This window comes from Porites lutea, chromosome 1 (genome assembly GCF_958299795.1).
Source record: "Porites lutea chromosome 1, jaPorLute2.1, whole genome shotgun sequence".
Classification (NCBI taxonomy): domain Eukaryota; kingdom Metazoa; phylum Cnidaria; class Anthozoa; order Scleractinia; family Poritidae; genus Porites; species Porites lutea.
In genome coordinates this window covers 36,394,993-36,412,295 of record NC_133201.1, presented here as the reverse complement: position 1 = coordinate 36,412,295, position 17,303 = coordinate 36,394,993, and the positions used below count along the sequence as shown (strand labels likewise).

Below are 17,303 nucleotides of genomic sequence, written 5' to 3'. Positions count from 1 at the left end.
GATCTGAAATTTGCCTTCGGAAAACCATGCCTTCGGAGCTCTGGCTCGGTCACCAATCCATTACAATGGCCGCTATCGCCTTTTTTATGTCGAGGAAAAGAAAACTTGAAAACTCTAATGTACTACGTTTCCTTCAAAGCAAGATTTTCTAAGACTAGAGCCCAAGGCGAGTAATGTCATATGTGTGACGTGCTTGTTTTGACTCATGGCACGACTAGACTTCCGGAGACTCCATCGGAATCGATGTGTTTCCAGTGGATAAACGGCCCTAATTCAGGGACTCCCCCCCCCCCATGGCAATGACAATTTTTAAGATGCAACCCCCCTTCCCCCACTCCAACCCCTTCTAGACCAAGTCCCTTCTTCCATCATTGGGCATTGATTTCATAAGCTTTAACTTACCAGTAGTCAGCAGCGTAGCGTGAGATTTTATGGGTGCAGGTAGGGGAAAAGCTAGCGCGCCGAAGGCATACTTCCTCGGAAAATTTTTTAATTTAGGGTCTCGGAAATGCCATCTCCAGCGTTTTCTGCAGGACATCTTTAGTAAATAAAGACGAAGGAAAATGCAGTAATAAATTAGTTGTTTATTTTACCCATCTCTAGTGCTATCGGTAAGGTACAGTGTTCACGGCAAAAAATGGTAAAACAGTGACGCCATCAAGGAAGTTACAAGCAAAGGGCGAAATGTGCACCCTTCAGACAGGCAAACTCTGTTATAATGTCATCAATATAAATATATTACGTCCTTGTGCTCATATGCAGAATTGCAAGAGAACTCAATCTCTCTTCTGTCATGGTCCTTCGTAAAGGAGTTTGCGTATTCATACCGCTGAAGCTACGCTCCGCTGTGCATGTTGACACAGGATAAGTCAACAAAGTTATGAGAGTTACTTACACTCAGGGATAGAATTGTAGTTGGCTTGGTCAAAAGTCTCAATCAAGGTCTGTGGCTTCACATTCGGATCCATTCCACTCCACCTAATCGGTAACAGGATAAAGGAAATCCTAACACAAAAACATAGTGAGAAATATTTATCCCGATTGAATGATAAAAGTGCTTTCAGGAAATAAAAAAATCTATATATTTTCCAGATTTCAGCTGTATGCATAGGTGTATGTGCATACATGCACACTACATTCCTGGTAGGAGAAATATGTGCTAGGTTCCTGGGCCAAGCTTCATACGGGTAACATTTTGTTGCTGACGAAGAATCGCCAAAGCGTATTCTTTTGCCTACTTTTGAAGGAAACGTGGATTTGCTTCAGTAATAATATAGTTTGACAACTTTTTCCATAGAAGGCCTGTTCTGTGTCTTAATATTTCGACCCCCTTCACAGTTTGTGCATTTTCGAAATTGACCCCCCAAACCTCTTAGGAAATTGTACCCCCCCCTTCAAACCCCCACCCTCCCCATGAGACGTAATAAACGATCGGTCCCTAACGGGGATAATACTGTAACAAAAATGAAGGTTTCATATTCACTCCACGTGTTTTTTTGGACGTTTTTTCCTTTCCCATGTGATTTATCTTTATCCTTGCGTGCCCGTGCTTACACTTTGGGCGCCATGTTTTGTACTACGAATCCAACGATGCAACGCACCCTTTCTTGTTCCAGGCTTTTCAGGTAAAAAACAACATCGTCCCAGTATCTTTTGGAAAGCGAGAAGACACTGGGAACGAGGGTGGGTAGAAAAATGGGATGAATTTTTCCTTCTAGTGTGAATTCCAGATCCGTCTAAAAGACGGATAAACTTTTTCAGACAAATTATCCGTCCAAACAGTCCCGCTTTCACATCTAGAGGGATAATCTGTCTCTAGTGTGAAAAAGGCCAATCATGGTCAATAACCATGGGGAAGTACCTTATTATAGGAAATTAACGCTCCATGAAATTAACGTGAATCGTTGAAATTCGCGTTAATTTAGGTTGCGCTAATTTTGTTGAGCATTAATTTTGGCGCTCTTAATTTCCAGTATTTTAAACCCAATTTTGGAACCTTTCCAGATATTCTTGACACCTAGGAAAACATTAACTACAAAATTTCTTTCTTTCCATTTACCCTTTATTTTTCATATTTCAATAAAGCTAAGGCGAAGGTTTACAATATTTCAAGTTCATCTTCATCGTTGTCGCTGTCAGAAGTGATGTCAATATCTTCTCCTTTGATTTCGGCCAAGATAATTGCGTTAATTTCCTTTTTATGAAATTCTACCTCCCCTTTCGCATTAATTTTCTTTATTCGAAAGTCGTTTTCCATTAAATTCGCGTTAATTTAAGTCGCGTTAATTTCCAGTACCTTAATTTCATGGAGCGTTTTAAATTTCCTTTAATAAGGTAATCGTTATCCCCACTGCCCATAGCGCTGTACAAATTATGCTTCTAAATTACCAAGATCCCTATTTACAATACAATAGTAAAATCAATTCTAATAAAAAAGAACAAATTAAGAGACTAAAGAGAAGTAAAACGAAGTAGAAGAAAATCAGTTCTAATGCTTTATCATTTAGCTTAAAGGAGCTGTGTCACAAAATTTATCAAAATTCACTGAAACAGTGGGAACTAAAATCAAATTGTACATCAAAATAACTGCAAAGGCCGATTAGCGTTGATCCAGGTTTAAAAGTTTGTTCCGTTTCGTATTTTACATTCCTGTGCATTGCTTAGCGTAACATTTTCTGTTATCATTACTGTATCTCGTATTAAAGGCTCAACAGTATTTTGTGAACTCGAGTCGCATGTTCTTAGACGAGAAAACCTTGCTTGAAATTTTGCTTAGTCTGTGATTAAACTTGACCACCTTTCGAGGGACCGGGCCCAAAACGTTGAAAGAAAGTATAAATGCCACAACAAATACAAAAGGAAGCGCGGATGGACAAACTTGACGAAGATCTTTTGCTACGTTTGATAAAATGCTTGTGATTTTGCCATTCAAAAGTAGTTTCTCAAGTTTCATAACAGCTAATACGGACATGCAACTGGCATCGATAACAAAATGAACTATCCAGCAGTGACAAAGCCCTTTCAAAGATGATATGTAACAAACAGCATCCAAATGTTTATTGTACAATTAATCTTGATCTTCTGCGAATAAAAGAAATTCAGCTTAAAAATATTGCTCTTTATCTTGCCTTTCAGTTCATCATTTCTTTTCGCTCTTTTAAGACCTTGCTGAAAATACACAACTCTCCAAGAAAATTTGTACTGCAGGGGCGTAGCTTCCTGTGCCAACCTGAAAATGACGAAGGTGAAAAAAGTAATACAGTCTAACCTCTCCTTTCGGACACCTCTCTATTACGAACAGTTCGTTTGGTCCTACCCTGGGTACCAGAGATTTTTTCTCGCGTGTGACGAGGAGCTTTGTCGGCCGCAGGCCGACACGTCTTCGGACTTCGGCTTTTCGCGCGGGTCACTTTTTAAGACTTGACCGAAACCGGAAACCGCGCATGAAAAGTCTCTGGCATCCAGGGTAGTTTGGTCCCAGAAATGCCAAAAATTATACATTCCCTACCTCCATAATACGAATTTCGGCTTCCAGAAAAGAGACGTGATTCATCTTCATTGATATATTTAGAAAAACGGCGGTGAAAAAAGAAATTGCAAGGCTGGATTGCCTAAAGCGGAAACTCGTTGTTATCACTTCGGCCTGTCTTCGCATTAGACGAAGTGGGGCACGATTACATCAACGTAGGCTACTTCGTCGATCAAAAATAATGCGGCAAATAGCGGTAAAAGATCAATCACTCATATGCAAATAAAAGTCTGACAAGATCTTTGGCGTAGGTGCAAAGGTTACTCTAGAGGATTCATAGATTCCGCGGATTCAGGATTCCAGAGTTATTACATAGAGGGGATTCGGATCATTTCGCGAGCGTTCATACTGTAAAAACGCATTCGGATTCCCAATAGTTTACTCACATCGATAAATGTATATCTGGGGTGGCTTTAGCAAAGACGACGGCGATGGCAACGAGACCAACGTCAAAAAGCAGAAAGTATTAAAAAGTTAAACAACAAATTTTGTAGGTACATTTCTTTGCCTTCCCGTTATTTCTAACCCTCAATCCCCTTATTCAAAATATTTCCTAGCTGGTCCCCTTACAACTTCGAATCAACGGATTTCAACGGTACTCAATAATATATTGATTTAGCCGCCGTTTATATACTTATAATGAAAGCAATCAAATTTAAACGAATAACATGAACTCTAAGCAGGAAAAAAGAAATCTTCAAATCGCTATCAATTGAACTTTAGGAGGCTTCGTCATCAGTTTACTTTTAAGAAAAAATTTTCGTCAACACACCTGAAATGAAAAAACTCTCCCAGCAAGCTAAAAGTCGCATATTTACAGAAACAAATAACTATGCATCAAGTTCGATCGCAGAAGTAGAATTCTTCCCAACTGCGTATATGTTGTGGTTCTATTTTATCCTTGGTTCAAATTTTTTACCCTTCGTTTTGGTTTATGTTAATGTATGATAATAAGTTTAAAACAAAGGAAAATACAATTTAAACCAAGGACTGAATTGAACCACGCCCCACCCCTCTCCCTGCACCACACCCCTTTGCGAATGATTACGGTTCTATTCAGGAGCAGCAATGTACTGGTTATATGATTTCTAGGGTCGGTATTTCTGTCTCTAAGGGAAGACCTAAAAGAAAAATCAGGCGGACTTCCAAGGAATTTTGTGTTCAGGTAAGCCCATCGTTTATTTTTTAACGCGCCCGGACGAACAGTTGTGTGAAGCCTTTACATTTATACCTCACAATATCTGATAGAAAGTGTTACCATAAAGTGCTTATTTTCTTTAAGAACACACATAGGAAAGCAAACGATAACCTTTTTCGCTTCTTAATAACTTTTATTCAATCTTTACAGTACACGAACCGTGCGGTACGTGTTCACGTCTTGTATTGTGCAGTGAAGTAATGCTGAGAAACGTGCGATAGAATTATAAAAGTTACAATAACTTACAACTTAAAAAAAAAGACATACTCGGGCTCGAGAAGCCGACGAGTCCTCTGTCGATAGCAGAAGGGAGAACTCTTTCATATTTTAGATAAGCCTAAGGTTACTTTTTTCAGAATTGAGAATTGAACAAATTAAGAATTCAGAATTCAGAAATGGGAATTGAACAGACGCATAAACTTCATTCTAGCGGTATTCAGCTGTATTCAGGGAACGAGTGGAAAAAAGAGTAGCACACTGCAAATTTCTTGAATGGCAACAAATGAATAAGAAAGTCGAAAGAAAATAAATAGCAATTCAATGCAACAGGTACAAAAAAAAAACAGAAAGGCGAGTGGCCCGTCAACACTGTTTCTAAAAATCTCACGATCTGAACGATCGTGTTTTTGAGCTGATGTTATGAATGAACAATAACAGATAAATAACTTAATTTCTTGAAAGGTTTTATCCAAAAACCCACAAGTTAATACTTAAAAGCAGTTAGCAGAACACTAACTGAATCATGGATCCGTTCACACAAGTTAAATCGGCTGAACACATGGCAAAATTCAACATAAAAATCAATTTCAAATCGGGGCACATTTTGTGGTTTCTCTTTAACGTCAATGTCAAAATGTAAAAAAAGTCCATATAAATACAAAAATTCCCTTTTAAAAACTTACTTTCCTTGGCCACAGAGAACAGAATGTACCCGTGAAGTTTCTTCAAAAACGTCGCTGCCTTGGTCGGGTTTAAAACAAGCCAAGCGGCCCGCCGTGAAAAAACAATGTTGAATTCCTCGAAAGACAATTTCATAACGAAACTCTGAACTGTTTCGTTGGTCCACAAAAAGAAAACCGAGCATTAGGTTGAGCTTTTTTCTTTCCATTTGTCTTGTACCGGTGTATTTTCAATCATGAAAAGCAAAACTTTGGTCCTGAAAACCACCGCATGATGAACGCGCGCCAGCCATTTTGTTGATGGATATCATTTACTAAGGTGTCAAATCCGTTTCTAAGGAGTAGACCATTTGACTTATGAGGCGGGGTATGGGTGATTTAGTTTGGGTAAGAATTATTCCCCAAACTTCTGGAGTTAGAATTTTTTCCCCAACATATAATGGTGTAAGATTTTTTTTCAGCGTTGTATGTCATGAGCGATATTTTCTTTCAGTGCAGGATATTTTTTCTCCAGGTACTTAACTGCAAGATTTTTTCCCATCAAAATCAGTCTGCGGGATATTTTTTTCTGAAATGTTCCATTACCCCTTCAAAAGTCAAATGGTCGGCCCCTAAAATCCACGAAACATTTGCTCAGTAGACAGATCCTGATTGGTCAATCATTTCTAAAGCCTTTTTAAGCAACAGGGAACAAAACTCTCTAGGGGAAGAGCGGAGGAATTCGTTTTCTACCCCCACCCGGAAAGAACGTGCAGGTGGTAGGCGTTCGGTCGTACGCTTACGTCATGACCAAATTTTCTCGGATCCGTAGGTTTTCACTTTTCTTTAGCAATGGGGCCCTGCTTGCGCGCGCGGAAGTTCCGCTAGCAATAATTACTTTATTTGTGTCAAAGTACTTTAGCATACCTGGTAATTGAAGACACAGTAACAAAGCAAAAATAATAACAGTCAATATTAAATAAATACTAAGATTCCAAAAAGACCAATACTATTCTATTATGTCTACGAGCTGCAGAGAAAACAATCAGGTCCATATTCATCACTAAGTTTGAGAGGTGCATTTGGCTTATTGATTTCTTAAAATGACTCAAAGTGCTTGTATTTTTCATGTAACGAGGGAGGCGGCGCCATAGAGTCGGTCCAAGATAGTTAATAGAATGCTTTCCGTACGTTACAGCATTAAAGCATGGTATGACGAAATCTGAGTTCCTAAGGACATATTGGCTGGTTTGTAGATTAAAAAGACCTAATGTATATGTGTAAGCCTACCAGTACATATTTGGTGATAATTTATCCTGAATCGGTTATTTCGAACCCCCAACTTCGGCCCCTACCCCCTAATTTGAAATAGTTTCTGGTCCCCTTCCAACTTCGAATCAACGGCTTTCAACGGTACGCAAACGATCAAGCAACTCTGATCTCAGGAAAAGAAGATCAATCAACACTACCTTTATTCTTCGGTAAGAGACTATCAATACTGACACCGACACGAAAACTGAAAAAATGTGTGAGTATTTTAATTTGTTATAACTAATTTCAGACACCAGCTACATGTGTACTTGTATTTGTTACTCCCATAATTTGTTACGAATTCATTACAATCAGACCTCCCGTAAGTAACCACCCAATTTTCGAAGTTCTAGCGGTCGCTTACGTCGTAGCTGCATTGATTATTACCAATTGGAAAATTCTGAGGTAAAAGTGGTCGCGTACGAGAATAGAACCACAGGGTCCTATTCCAAGAAGAGATCCGGACACGCCTACACGCGGTACTTTTCAGAGAAGAACATATTGCATGAATTTTTAAGTTAGGCTATGTGTAGTTCAGTGTTTTTACTTAAAGTTCTTCGTATGCCCTGAGTTATGAGAAGTAGTACAAGTAGTACAAATGAACTGAACATAAAGACCAGGCAATGTGTCAAGTGCTCGGTTTCAAAATGTAGGGTTTTTTATCGGAAAATTTGGTTTTCCGGATAAATGGTCGCGAAAGGCGAGCGGTGCGAACTATATGGCCCTGACGAGAAAAAGATTGGTGTTTTGGATCGGTGGTCACTTATGGGAGGTTGTCACTTACGAGAGGTCAGTGACGCATGATGGATGCTCGCCTGTATCAACAAAACAAACCCTTTTAAAGCGTCTTCAGTACAAGAATCTTTGTCTCTCGCGCTACACGGCTATACTAAATAAAGTGCTGGCTAAAAGATTAGGCGTGGGTTTACGTTTCTGTAGTGTTGCTTCTCAGTTGGTAGCTAAAAAACCTTCGAAGTTATTAAATGGTAGTTAACACAATTTTGGGCTATTTAGGTTCTTAAATAGGCTCTTATTTCTATAAAATAAAATTTAAAAAAAAGCTACAAAACAAGATGGTAACCAGCCTTTTTTTCAATTTCAAAATGCGATACAACAATATTAACCTCTTGCGCTTTATATTTTTATTGTCAGTAAATTAGCGCTTTTATTTGCGCAGCAATGCCGAGCTCCTAATTCTCCAAACAGGATTCTTGCACACCTTTGCAGCTGCATTTCACTAATAGGATTTTAACAAATAAGGACCTGTTTTTCATTTTCTAGGCTAAACAGGCTGTTGTTTATAGGGGGTATAAATGGCAAATTTTAGGCTGACAGGTTCTTACACGCGGGTTTTTACTGTATGGCATAGACCTTACTCCAAAATGATGGCTTTTGTTTTCATGATACTTGGTCCTCAATAACTGGTTTCACCTCCTCAAGCAATCTAAGATAGATCTATCACACCAATTTTACAAGAACTTCTCTGACTGCCAATCAAGTACCTTGTCGAATTCCAAATTCTGCTCATTACCGTTTTCAAGCAGTACATGGCATAGCTCTGATTATATTGTAAACGTAACAGTCCCAGAGAATCTATCAGGTGTATGGACATTCAGATCATCAAATGATTATGCTGGAAAAAATACTTTCCACTCCTGGAGAAAGAGCATTTTCTTCAACTAAAACTATAGAACAATCTTCGAAGTGCCATATAAACAACCCCGACACTTAAGCAGTTCTGAAATAGAATGATACCATTGACAAACAAAAATTACCCCTAACGATCCGATTTTTTGAAGTCTTTACGCTTGCGCTAGTCTACATTTCGTACATGAGTTCTTCACGACCACGTCATGGCGATTTCGAAATGTCGGATCATTGTTCATTTTTTCTTGTCTAGGTTTGTGGAAACCTATATTGATGGTAATTTTAAGACATTATGAAAAAATACTTAAACGTGCTTTTAGTTGTAACTTTGATATCCTAGAAACAGTAAAAGGATGGTCGTTTAAAGTTCCAGCTCATTTTCTTTTGATGGCGCGTATCTTGTAGGGAACTGGAAATTGAGTGAGGTTGAAAATTCCCTCTAACTTTGGGAGACGACCATCTTCTTCAGCGAGGAAAGTGAACTTCTGAAGCATCCACGACAGGAACAAAAACAGCTCAACCTTCGCCAGAGGTTCACCAGCACAAACCCGGCGTCCAGCTCCAAAAGGGAAGAAATTACCTTGGTTGGTGATCAACTGCCCGTCTTGGTCAATGTGGCGGTAAGGGTTAAATAAGGTGGGATCTTCCCAGCATTTGGGATCCAAATGAACGGATTCTGTATCAACAAAGACTATGGTATCTTTAGGAACTCTGTATCCACAGATGGTTGTATCTGTGAGGGTGAGGTGAGGAACTGCAAGTGGTACCACGTTTCCAACTCGTAAGGTTTCCATAATGGTCGCTTGGATGAGGGGCAGACGAGACCGGTGTTCCAAAGAAGGAGTCTGGTCACCAATTACTTCATCTAACTGTCGCTGAATAGCTTCTTGGTAATGTGGATAGTTGACCAAGAGTGCGAGCGCCCATTTCATTGTTGTGCTTGTGGTTTCATAGCCTGCCGAAAACATATCTTCAATCGTGTTGGTGAAGTAGTCGTCAGTAAGGAGGGCGGTTCTATCCTCATTGCTCTCACCTTCAGCTTCAAGTTTGGCATGAAGGAGACCTGCGATCAAATCTTTTACAGGCTGCGCTGGATCAAAAGTCTTTTTCCGTTCATTTAGAAATTTGCGAATTATGGTATGTATTTTAGGAAAGGGGCCTAGAAAACTATCGTAAGCCTTGATGGGTAAGTACTTTGCCAAGGGGAAAAAATCTAACATTCTGGCCAGTTGCGCATCAGCAACATTTGCCATCAAGCCTGAGTTTAGTTTCAAAAGCATGTTCAAATCCGGATTGGTTGTGTCGTAACCTTCTCCAAAGGTGATGCCACAAATGACATCAGCCACAGCACGCATCAAGCAATCTGCAGGATCAAAGGGTTGTCCTCTGTGTTCCTCCATGAACAGAACCAGTTTTTCGGCTTGTGTATTAACGCGCCTTTCAATCAGAGGGATGTCGGAGAGGTACTGGCGAAGAGCTGTTGTAAAGAGCTTGCGATGAAGCTTCCAGCCAGGACCATAGTTACCAAAAATAATATCTTTACCTCCTGAAATTCAAAAATAAAGTAATCAACAGTTGGTTCCTTTTTCTTAGAACCTATACATCACTAAAAAGTAAAAAAGAACTTGATGTGTATAAAATCCGCTATGACTCGTCATACTTACTCAGTTATTTTTTCAATACTAAGCTTTCAGGGCTAATTACCAACGGTTATTACTGGAGAGATGAATTATCGTTAGCAAACGATAATTCGATGAGATTAGATAGTATCTGTATACATATATATATCTACCAAATGTACCGCCCTTTCTGAATTTTCTAGATTCGCTCCCGTGTACCCAAAAGCTGTAAAAATATGGAAGAACATGGACAGTGACTTTATACAATTAACTCTAAAATATTCAAGGTTACTACAGAGAAGAAAGTTCCAGAACAGTAGTTCAGTGCATCTCCTGATGCGAACTACCATGTATCAAACGCAGTCTTAGTTGACATCTTCAAATGTTAATAATGATGGCAGCGTCTACGCCAGTTAGTAGCACAGGGTAGTGACTAACTCGAAAGCCTAGGCTACTTTGGTCACTACGACATTTCACCTTTCAAGGTTTATGTAATTTGTTTTGCTATTTTTTCTTGGTTTTGTAATGTATTGTAATTTTTGTAGTAAAGTTGAGTTTATCCGTGTTTTAATGGTATTTGCTGGAGGAGAACAAGAGGTGAAAACACCAGAAAAGGATACATTGGCAAAACGGGAAGGTGCGTGCATGATTAAGGAGCACGATAGGGATATACGGCTTTCACAAATACAAACTTTAGCCGTTTCTGAACACGCCAATCAGACCTGGCATTATCCGACCTAGGACGGGGTTAAGTTTATTGACCGAGACCGTCAATGGTACTCTCGCAGAGTTGAAGAGACTATTCATAAAAAAGGCTTCACCCCAGCAACATCAATAGGGACAGTGGAATTGAGATTCTTGAAGCATGGATGCTGCGATCAGACAACATAACAGCCGATCGCTACCGCAGCGGAAAGCTGAGGGAACAGTTTCCCCTCTAATAATGCTGACAATGCTTTGGATCGAAATCCACCAATAATGAGCGAGGTTCATGATACACCAATCACTAACAACCATGGCGGTACAAACAATCCTACTCAGTAAATCGACACAACACGCCTAATGGAGACCTACAGTACGCGGTCGAAACGTCGCGATCAAGATCAAAGTGACAATCTGGAGACAAACGATAAATGAAACCCTTTATCTATTTTAACCCATTCGCTCCGGGAATTCTACACATAGAACAGTTTATGTTAGGTCCCTCGGAAAGTAGTTAGTTTTGTTTTCCCTCGACGAAATATCGGGAGTCGAGGGAGAACAAAACTGCTTCTCTCGGGACTTGACATTATGTGTATCAACAAATTGATACGTTACGTACTGAATTGGTACATAGAAGATAAATCGCGCAAAATTACAATAACCTACCAAGGGATGCTTCCAATGTAGCGTGTTCTTGTTGTCTCCCGGCATAATCAGCAGACTTCTTTACGAGCACCTCTTTAACAGCATCAGGAGTTGAAGCCATGACGAACTTATAGCTTCCAACTTTCATAGAGAATACGCGGCCATAATTTCCTTTGAGACTAAGAAAAAAATTGAAACACTTAGATATTAGATAATTCCTTTTTTTGTTGAAAAAAACTGGTATCCCCTACGGATCCTTCTGGAAGATCAAGGCAAAAGAAATACCTTGAAGACCCTCTTTCACTACCCGTGAGGCATAAGACGCATTAATTATGTAACAGGTCAAATTTGAATTCAGGTACAAAATTCTTAAAACCTAGGTTGACTCCCTTTGTCTTTTAGGGCTAGAAGGCAAAGGAACCTGAGAATCAAACTAGGTTAAATCAAAATTGGAACCTAAAGTCAAATTTGACCTGTAACATATATTTGCGCTTCAACGAACGAGCCGCGATAGATCTCTCGGCCTGGAGCACGAAATTTTGGCTCTGTCGGAATATTCAGAAGTTTGTCTGGCCGCTCAAGCTGCATTTTGCGTAGCAGTCAGGGTTATCACTGAGAAAACTTTCTCCACCTCCTTTGAAACAAACATAGTTTTTTTGCGTTCTTCAAAGCTTTGCGATATAAGTGAACGAAAATGAAACCTCCACTGACTACGGACACCGCTAGGAGGTATAGTAATCAATTTGAATAATGCACTTCGTCGGCAGACAGGGGTATTAAAAAACTCACTGCAGCGAAGGGAAAGGAAAGGAGAAAGAGGGAGCTAGGAGAATGCAGTCTTAGTTTTTATAATGGCTACTTCGGATAAAAAACTGTGTGACGGCTAGATACCAAATTATTTATGATTTCTTTCAGTACTAGTAACTCAACTAGTTAAATGGTATCATGCGTATTATTTAATACTTATCCAGTTTTTCTCTGCTTTTTTTTGTCAATGCTGTGAGCTCTAGCTGACCATATCTATGTAACGGGGAACTGTTACAAATTAGATTTGTAGACGTATACTATACTTTCACTGGGCTACCGTGTAACATAGACCATACAGAAATATTGTACTTGTACGAGTTACGTTAACCAGAACACACTGTGAACAGCCTATAAGAAAAGGGCCTTCATCCAACCGAGACTGTAAATAGAGATGGTCATAAATTATGGTCGACACACGTTTGATCTGATCGTCCGGCCACAGCCTTCTCGAGCACAATAACTTAAATCACTGTTGAATCGCTAGAAAAGCTAGTTTTACCTCTGATATAAACGGCTCTTGTAACGAGAACACTTTGATAGTACCTATAAGAAATGTGATTCAGCCTGTTCGTGTAGAAGATCACTTAAAATAAACCTCTTACATTGAAGGGTACTTTTTCATTAGATTGCACTACATTTATCTCTACACAAACATTCGCGACCGTAAAATGAAAGGCGGAAACATAAGTTTTCTGCATCCAGTTCTGTTGCGAGATAGGAGTTCTGCTGATGTTTTTTGATCGAACAGGTAAAAAGTATTGGTATAACAATGCATTGTACAGAGACTGGTGGAAAAAGTTGTCATTTGAAGCTCCCGGTGAAGCTTTGCGATCTCAAAGCTTCGCCGCTTATTTACCCTCTTGCCAATGAGGCTATGAGATGAACTTGTGTGCGAGTTCTCAAGGTTCCTGTTTTCGTCGGACGGTTCTTCTTTATCCTAATCCGAAAGTTAGACCTCCAAAAGGCGTGTGTTGCATTAAACAGAAAGAAATGTCTTTGTACAGGCTCTGCGAAGATGGACAAACATGCTTTATGCTTTATTCAATGACATGTAACGTAATGATATTTCATGATCGGTGAATGTATAGTAGAGTTCGCTGTTCTTTATACACTTATAAAAGCTAATAATAAAACAGCCGCTAACATCGGTGAATGTAGAGCTCAGTGTCTTCATGACGATATAAAAAAAACTAAACATAAAAGAGCGGCAGTAAATGTGATGTAGTAAGTGGAAATCGTAAATCCTCAAGCTTGGCAGTCTGTTTCAAGAAATCATCGACGAAAAAAAAAAGACTTCACAAATATTTTACCTTTGAAAAGCATCGTTAAGTTTCTTCGCCTTGAGGTCGAGAGAAAGGACGTTTCCTAATATGGGTAAAGAAGTGAAGCGAGGACCCGGAGGCATGTTTCTGAATTCGTAGAGGATCATCAGGTAATGTAAAATGAACAGTAGAAGCAACAAAAGGAGAATATTTCCGAGGCTTAGGAAATTATAAATCATGGAGAGAATTGACTCCATCTTACAAACAATTGTGTTCGGTGACTGACTCAAAATAAACCCTGTAAATCGATATGCTCTCTTAAGTACACAAAAGTGACGCAATTTTTAGAAAGAGACTATCAGAACCAGTGACCCAATAAACACAGATATTACACCATCAAGCATGACTGTGCATGTTTAATCTTAATACATCAAGTCACGCAACTCTGTTAGACAACATCGGCCGGTCACCAATAGGACCCTCATTTCCAACCCATAAAAAGCACAATTACCTTTAAAAGACCTTTGGACATCCTGAAAGATGCACAAGGGTTAAATATGGGGCCATCAGGTTGCGGGGTCCAATTGTATGAGACAAAGTAAACGGCTAATCTGTGTGACGGACCCTTGGATCTTAGCTGATAGGACCACCAACGTTGAGTATTTTGTTTGTGGGATGAGATGGAAGTGTCAAAAAACTGTTTATTTCATCGCACTAACTTCCATGTAATGTAGTTTAAATCAGCTTCTTACTGAGTAGCCATTATTCTCACAACTTCTTTCACTCAACAATACAGTGACACGATTATTGTTAAAAATGAAGTATATAGGCTAAAAAATTAACAAAAAACCTAACATCAACGCCATCATCAGGGTTCGGTATCACCTTCAAAGTAAAATCAACAGGACGCATTACTGCGTGATATCTAGCTTTAGGTGTGACAATATAAAATATGCTACCTAAGGCTTCACCAGCTTGTATTCCTTTCAGTCTAAGAATATTATGATTACTTTTTTAAAATATATTCGAGGGGCTATATATGTTCTGAACATGAACTACGCCATTTACTGATCCCTCAAAGCAATCTAACCGTTAAAAGGGAAAGTAGAGGATCAAACGCGTAAGTTGAAATTGGTGCATATTTAGCGTCCGCCCTTTCACTAAACATATAAAGCTCTATTCGATCAAAAATTTCAAATCGTATTGTACATTGAAAACAAAGGAGCTTAATCAGGTTTTGGCAATTCTAGCGACAAGCAAAACTGGATTGGAAATGTCCGTTGAAGTGGAAAGTTAACCAGGATGGTGATTTCTATCAAGAAAATATCAATTTTTAGCTGTCGTTTCTTCGCATATTAACCCAGCTTCGAAGATTAGCGGACTCGGGCCCATTGTACCGTGCCCAGGTGATTATTTAAAATTACAGCTAAAAGCTAAGGTGAGCTTAAACACTTATCACATAACTGCATCGGTATACTTTAGGTGTTTATAAAGTATCGATTATCTCATTATCCTCGTCATGATATGATATGCAGATGATAAGGTGATACTCGGTAAAGAAATATCAAAAAGTGTCAAATGTTTTTAAAAACCACAAACGTTTCGGGTTTATGACCCTTCTTTCAGTGTGAGATAAAAAGACCGTTTTTTCTCACACCGAGAGAGAGTTTTTCTTTTATGATACCTTTGTGATATTTTCAAACAAGCCACAATGTTAAACCCATTCGGTCAAATTGGTTTGTTTTGAAATTAGGCCAATCATATTGGTGGTAATCATATAGACAAATTGTCAATGGCAGGGACTGTTCGTTTGCGTACGCATTGTTTCCAATTACTTATTTCTTAGTATGAAAGCAATGTTTTTTTTTTTTGGGGGGGGGGGGGTGGGAGAGGAAAGGGGTAGGACAAAGTGTATTATGATTAATGTAAAAGTTAACCTGCGATCAGGGGGTGATCGCCGGTTATGCAAAACTGTTTAATTCACCTTATTATTCATTAAAATTTTGTGCCGCATCTGATTGGAAGATCCGAGCAACATACCATCGATTCGATGGTATAATTATGTATATTCACTGGGAAACGAGGCAGTATGGGCAACAGACCAGACCATCCATCAATCTACTTTCAGGCGGCGTCGCAAAGCTGTTTTATCTTTCCGTGAACTAAAAAAGGCGTCCATGGCTATCCGAAGACGAAACTGCTCAATTTCTGACTAAAACTGAACGAAAGAAATGAAAAAAATACGCAAATCATATCGCTCAGTGGATGACATTTTTCTATCTGCGAGAAAAAAAACATCCTTTTAAGCCTGAAAATGTGCAGATAATGAGTTTAAAAGAAGGTCTGCGAATGAGCAATAAAACAATGACTGAATTCGGCTTTCGTGCGATGTGAATAATTTTGCGGATCTCGGAGGATGTTGTCCGCCACGACCTTTGCCTCGGTGGACAACAGTCTCCTCGCCGGGTCTGCATAATTCTTCGCCGAATTCAATAACTGCTAATAATTCCAAAATTTTGGGAAATTTTGTAGTTGGACCGGGCCGAGCTGAAGACATCGGGCAGAGTTTTTTTTCAATTTTTTAAGCGAGGACCAGCGTACAAAAAAGAAGGACGAAGACGAAGTCGAGGGAAACATCAGGACTCTCGAGGGACCTGACATTAAGTGTTTTGTTATATTTCTAGACTTTCACTTCAACAACGACAAAAGAAATATGCGGAGCGAATCAAAACAGTCGACTCGGTTCTTATATATCCCTGTAAAGTATCCCGAGCGGATACAATTGCTCAAATGTATCACGATCGGGATACATTTGATTTTAGTCGAGGCCATGTGACCAGTGGCAGTACAGTTAACCCTAAATTTCGAAAAAAAGTTGATCCGTCAAATTTTAAAAGATGCCTACAAAGAAAGTTCATTATGATCGTTTTCTAATTCCAAAGTTTTTTTTGGCAAAATTTGAAAACCCCGCCAAAAATTTGCTATTTAATTAAAAGAGGTGATTAAAAATGGCCGAGGTGACCATTGTTTACAGTTTGTTGATTTTGGTTGCTATGGGGTCTGTACACCCTCATTTTTGTAAAAACGATCCAAATTTGCTCACCAGTAATCCACAAGTCCATCATTTTCTTATTCCTTTCCAATTTTCCTACCGATAAGGCTCTGCATGATTTGAGGGCACGTTTTCTCAGAGAGAGTCGAATTTGCGAGTGTGTTGTTCTGTGTTACCAAGGTTGTATTCGGTTGGATTTTGACTTTGTCAATGGAAGGAGAGGAGGAAAACTGTAGAAAAAGAAAAGGAAAGTTTAGGTCGTATCGGAGAAAAAAAAGAAAAGGTTTTCATGGCAAAAAAGCATGGGAAATGCGAAGGGAAACGAGCACAGATGCGAATCATGATGCAATCGAGGAGTCATGCAAGGAGCTACGACCAAGCACTTCCAAGGGCAAAAGTGAGTAAGATGACTTTTTAGATCGAACTGCGCCAAAGAATATGTCAGAACTGAAGCTAAGGAACAGTTCTTTCAACGATTTGGAGGACGAAGTCGGAATAAGTACTCGTTCTCAATCGAGTTCTTCAGGAATGCCACAGAGTATGGAGGAGCATGAGAAAGCCAAGGCTTCAAACTGCAGGATGCCGAACTGCTTTCTCAGTGTATCAGCAAATCGGCTATTTGCAGCTCATGTAAAAATCCAAAATCTCAACTT

The 17,303-nt window shown here is 39.3% G+C and overlaps 1 protein-coding gene across 1 annotated transcript; it reads right to left on the bottom strand.

The window, feature by feature from the left end:
• Nucleotides 1-8,777: 8,777 nt before the first annotated feature.
• On the bottom strand, nucleotides 8,778-13,912 carry LOC140937883 (steroid 17-alpha-hydroxylase/17,20 lyase-like). The gene is made up of 3 exons (XM_073387459.1): nucleotides 13,647-13,912; nucleotides 11,551-11,708; nucleotides 8,778-10,109 (listed from the first exon to the last, which is right to left on the bottom strand). Exons 1-3 carry the CDS (start codon nucleotides 13,853-13,855, stop codon nucleotides 8,938-8,940), a joined length of 1,539 nt encoding a protein of 512 aa, XP_073243560.1. The 5' UTR covers nucleotides 13,856-13,912; the 3' UTR covers nucleotides 8,778-8,937.
• Nucleotides 13,913-17,303: the final 3,391 nt, after the last annotated feature.

Bases quoted from the DNA above. Each gene is read 5' to 3' on its own strand.
- LOC140937883 (XM_073387459.1), bottom strand. From the start codon at position 13,855: ATGGAGTCAATTCTCTCCATGATTTATAATTTCCTAAGCCTCGGAAAT. The intron at 11,709-13,646 runs GTAAAATATTTG...TTTTTTTCTTAG, and splicing joins CTTAACGATGCTTTTCAAAG to TCTCAAAGGAAATTATGGCC. The intron at 10,110-11,550 runs GTAGGTTATTGT...TTTGAATTTCAG, and splicing joins TACATTGGAAGCATCCCTTG to GAGGTAAAGATATTATTTTT.